General features: G+C 34.0%; 1 protein-coding gene across 2 annotated transcripts; it reads right to left on the reverse strand.

Annotated features, from left to right (window-relative positions):
* Positions 1-3,391: 3,391 nt before the first annotated feature.
* On the reverse strand, positions 3,392-4,686 carry LOC122011561 (beta-glucosidase 3-like). 2 transcript variants are annotated; one of them, XR_006119971.1, is made up of 4 exons: positions 4,146-4,686; positions 3,857-4,023; positions 3,696-3,767; positions 3,392-3,602 (listed from the first exon to the last, which is right to left on the reverse strand). XR_006119971.1 is itself a non-coding variant. In XM_042567946.1 (4 exons), exons 1-4 carry the CDS (start codon positions 4,218-4,220, stop codon positions 3,559-3,561), a joined length of 267 nt encoding a protein of 88 aa, XP_042423880.1. In that variant the 5' UTR covers positions 4,221-4,686; the 3' UTR covers positions 3,392-3,558. The 2 variants fall into 2 exon arrangements, 1 of the variants encoding a protein (XP_042423880.1); XM_042567946.1 differs by having other exon boundaries at positions 3,857-3,932.
* Positions 4,687-5,005: the final 319 nt, after the last annotated feature.

Below are 5,005 nucleotides of genomic sequence, written 5' to 3' on the forward strand. Positions count from 1 at the left end.
GTACATTTCATTTCAAATTTTATTAATTTAGAAACTAATTTTTTATCTCAATTTTTTATATTTTAAATGATATTTTAACATTTTTAAAAATCTATTTATACTTAATATTTTTTTTAAAAAAATTAAATACAATTTTATTTCAAATATATTTCATATTTCATCTCAAATTTCATTTTATACATTATATTTTTAAAAATAAAATAAATTTATCTTTATTAAATTTTAAATGAATTTTTTAACAAAAATATGATCTCAAATTCTATTTATAATTCATAGTTATTTTTTAATAAAAATATATATATTATTTTATTTTGAATTTGTTTTAAATTCTGGCTTAATTTTTTTAATATTATATTTTATTAAAGTAAAATAAATTAGTGATTAAGTAGAATATCAATTTTTTATTTATAAAAATCCGAAATAGATTTTATTTCCGTTTCAAATATTCGTTTCTAATCTGTATTTATTTTTATTTATAAAAATTTATTGGTAGCTTCGTCTCAAATTCATTTTAAATTTTGTTTCAAATTTATTTTTATATATTATATTTTATTTAACTAAAATGGACTAGTAATTTCGTAGAAAATCTGTTTCTGATTTACTAAAATTTGAAACGGATTTAATTCTGTTTCAGAAATCTGTCTTTGAAGACCTGTTTTTTTATAGTGCTTCTTCTAGGCAGCTTGCACTTCTTCAACGTTGATGAATTCAGTTGCCCGGTTGATCAGCATATCAAAGTTCGTTGGAGCTCTTCTGGCCAGATCGCGTCAAAAATCATTATCAGTGAGTCTCCGAGAAAAGTCGCTTACTAAAATCTCCGTGGTGACTATGGGGACATCCATAGTCATCTAATTGAACCTCTTGATGTATGCACGGAGTGTCTCTTTGGGCCCCTATTTGAGCAAAATGAGGCTCCAAGGGGTTTTGTGGTAGCGTTAGTTACTGGAGAAGTGGTGGAGAACTGCTTTATGGAATTCCTTGAAGAGGTGAATGGAGTTGTCTAACAGCCGTTTAAACCATCGTTGGGCTGCTTTGCCAAATGTGGTGAGGAACATTAAGCATTTCACACCATCCGTAAATTGTTGAAGAAGGACAACTTTCTCAAATTTGAGGAGATGATCCTCCGGGTCGGTTGTTCCCAAATATTCTCCTAAGTTCAGGCTCTAATAGTATTTTGACAATGGATCCTCCAACACCCATTGCGAGAACAGGGTGATGATTCGCTCAGGGGAGCTATCACTGGCTATAATTTTTCCTTTGAACCTGTCTCGAACAAGTGTTTCTCCTGAAGATTCTTGAAGTACTCCTCCTTGGCCCAATTGCTCAGGCGGTGTATGAAAAAGTAATCGGGGTGCCAGATTGGTGAAAGAGGTGTAGGAAACAAATGAGCAAGACCTTCCTCTTGATCTCCCCTTTCCCTATAAAGTGTTGTCGTTGATAATGCGGGATTTGGCCATGGTAGTGTGCCTCTGGTAACTGCTTGTCGTTGCTGCAATGCTTTTTGCACTCAAGCCTCGACAATCATCTTGAACTCCTCAGGTGTCAAAGCAATAGTTGTGAGTTTTCTAGCCTCTTCTATCTCAAAGCTTTAGATTCAGGCAAAGATTCCTATAGACGACACAAATTTTATCCTATTTGAAGGCTAGGGAGATGGCGAGTTGACTCAGGTGGATGGTCTGTTGACCAATGGAAGACTTCTTTAACCGACGATGAAGCTCCTCAACAATCCCACACACAATATGACAATCCAACAAAGCGTTTGTGACCAATGACAATTGAAGAGATCCCTAGCAAGGCCCTTTGACGCTTAAGTCAGTACGTTTTTTGGCAAGTGGATGAAGAAGAAGAACGTAGAGGATACACGCGAGAGTAAGATTTAGATGATGCTAATTGTGTACCTTGCCAACAGAGAGGTGTTACACACCGTAAGTGTACGGTTACGTCATCAGTAATAAAAAGATATCGAATCCACAGGGATTGGTTATAATCAATAAAGATATCTCAAAGCGAATTAGCTAACCAATCAAACAAAAGATTATATGATCTAAGAAACAACTAAAGAATAGAAGTAAAAGGTTAAATGTAGGAACTTAGTTTTGTGAAGGTTCTAAGAGTTTTGGTTTCTTTGTGATATTCATCAATGTAATACAATCTATCAATCCTTATCCTCAATTGTAATGTATTTGTAAGAAGTCATCGGTTATTTCCTGTAGAAAACACCGGTCAAGGACTCTCATCTAAATCTTAAGCAATCAAATAGTTATGATCCCTATGAAGTCCGTTAGCGGGGCAGCCCTATTACGACGTCCCTCGGTCATACAACATAGAAATGCTTCGCTAATCAATTCACATTAAGATATAGAATTTAGCACATCGCATTACAACAAAAACCCTCATAGACATCGATTTTCCACCAATGTCTATTACATTTTTGACCGATGTCTATGAAGGCGATGTAAAAGGTCTACCATTTTAGACATCGGGTTAAAACCTGTGTAGTATCACTTAACGACATCGGGTGTAAAATCGATGTAATATTATATGTTAATAACACCAGTTTTGGCAGCGGTATACGACCGATGTAATATTAGTTAATGACACCGGTTTTGCAGCGGTGGAAAATCGATGTAATATCAGTATTGTTTAACGACACAAATTTAATTTTCGAAATAGTGAAAAACCAATATTATCACCAAGCAAATCATAAAATTAAGTTAATATTATTAATTCACTAACAAAATCACAAATAAAAATGCACCGACGTATCTCAACACACTAAGTCAATATCCATATAACCAACACATAAATATTCTTCTTACAACATAAAAAGATAATAGATATTGTGCACATCAAGTCAGTATCCACAAATTACACATAACTATTCTTCTTACAACATCAAAAGGCAATAGATAGTATACAAATATTCTTCTTACTGGTGCTAACGTTATCCTTCTTGCTCTGTGCAGAGATTTAACTAAATCTTCCCCAGTAGTTTTATTTGTTAATAGACAATTCTCTTTATCTATTACTGGATGGGCACCTTTGCTTGTTTGATTTCCTGAGGGTGACAACTGATTGGTGATTCTTTGTAAAGGAGGCCTCCATCTTAAAGAAGCCATTGGAGGCTTTGGGAACTTTACAATATCCTTCTTGGTTGTCCTCTCACTATTTAATTGATTCTCCAATTCTCTTACCTGAATAGAATAAAATAGTCAATATGGATATAAAGCAGTTTGTTGCTTACATAAGGAAAATTAAAGATGCTGTAAATTCTACTCAAATAGAGATTGAAAATGAGATAAGTAACTTTTTGCTGGTAATTTTTACTTGTTTGCTCAGCTTCTTTGATTTGCACATTTGAAATAATATGTTAAAGTGTAAAAAGCAAGGTCAATGACAAATCTCTCATGGATGCACCTAAAATGGCAAGTACTGAAGTCCCCTCCATTAGCACAAGTGTGAATAGCAATGTTCAGAGCATCAACAACTCATTGATTCATGAGAGTTCTTGCATCCAAGAAGATCCAGGAGTTCACATGATCTTCTCTACTAAACCAGCTAAATTTGCAAATTCAAATGATGAAGTAAGACCAATCCAGTCCCTGCAGAGTGCATTTCAAACGAATCCTCCTCAATCTCTCACCAAAAGTTGAATTAGAAAACAAGTTTGATGTATATTTAAAGGGAAGACTAACCATATTTCACTAGCTCATCGATGAAGTTGTTGTAGAACTGCAGACCTTTAGGATTCACAAATCCTCTTCCATCTACAAAGAAAGTAGCATTCATATAAAATAACAGAATTAGTGTTTTTTAATAACACTCTAACCGATCTAAAAGTTTCAGGGAGTCATACTCGGAAGAAGTCTTGACCACGAGATGGAGAATCTGTAGGAGTCCAATCCCAATTCAGCCATCAGCTTGACATCTTCCTAATAAATCATCTCATCTTACTGAAAGTTACTTGTATGATTCTTCTATAGTCAAACTAACTCTTTAATTGTGCGATTGCTTAGGAAGTAGCTTTAATAGTCATCAATGGGTAATAATTAAGTTAAGATTCAAACCCAAAATGAAACAGATAGAAGAAGCTTTTATATATTTTTACATTAAAAAAGGTGAACCTAAAAAGTGTGTAGTTATACCTTATATTTGTGATACCCATCTGAAGCTACATCCGCTGTACTTTTGTCCATCATTCGTCCTAAAATATTCATCATAAAAAAGATCAATAATTCTCAGAAAGTTAAACGGTGGTTAGAGTAATTAAACACAGGATTATAATATCAGTGACTGAAATTCCATTACTCAAATGCATTCAAATGTGAAGTGTTGAGCTACTCATTCTTCCGGAGTCTACTCATCTCCTCTTACGAAATTATCAGAGGTGTTACAGATGTGAAGACATACCAGTTAACAAGCTCATTGTGAGGCTCATATACTCGAAGAAGTACACCAAAAAATCCACCTTTTGGATGATAGATCGATCAAGAGGATATCTAACTGGAGGAAGAAACTAGGCAATTGTTTTGAAGCTTACCTTGATCCCCTTGCTTTACTTCCAGCTCATTTAATTGGTTCTGATAGATATGTTTCAGCAAGGGAAGCAATTCAGATATCAAGCTATATGTGTGCTCCTTATTATTAAACTTGTTTTGACCATTTGCCAGTTCCTGAAGATGATACAAATTGAATATGCACATAAAATTGTCATAAACCCAGTCTAACACCAGATTGAGTTTATGACAATTTTGATAAGTACTATGATTTGGCACTCCTGATACTAGTCTTGTTAGTCCTGAGACTGATGCTAATCCTAAGACTAAAGAAATTGCAAAAAAAATGATGATAGTGGGTTTATGGTGCATACAGATAAAGCCAAAAAATAGGCCTTCAATTAGCATGGTTATTAACATGTTGGAAGGAAGCATCATGGACCTGCAAATGCCACCAAAACCAAAATTCAGTTAGAGTGCCATTTGAAGATTATTAAATGATGCAATAT

Source organism: Zingiber officinale, chromosome 8A (assembly GCF_018446385.1).
Source record: "Zingiber officinale cultivar Zhangliang chromosome 8A, Zo_v1.1, whole genome shotgun sequence".
Classification (NCBI taxonomy): Eukaryota; Viridiplantae; Streptophyta; class Magnoliopsida; order Zingiberales; family Zingiberaceae; genus Zingiber; species Zingiber officinale.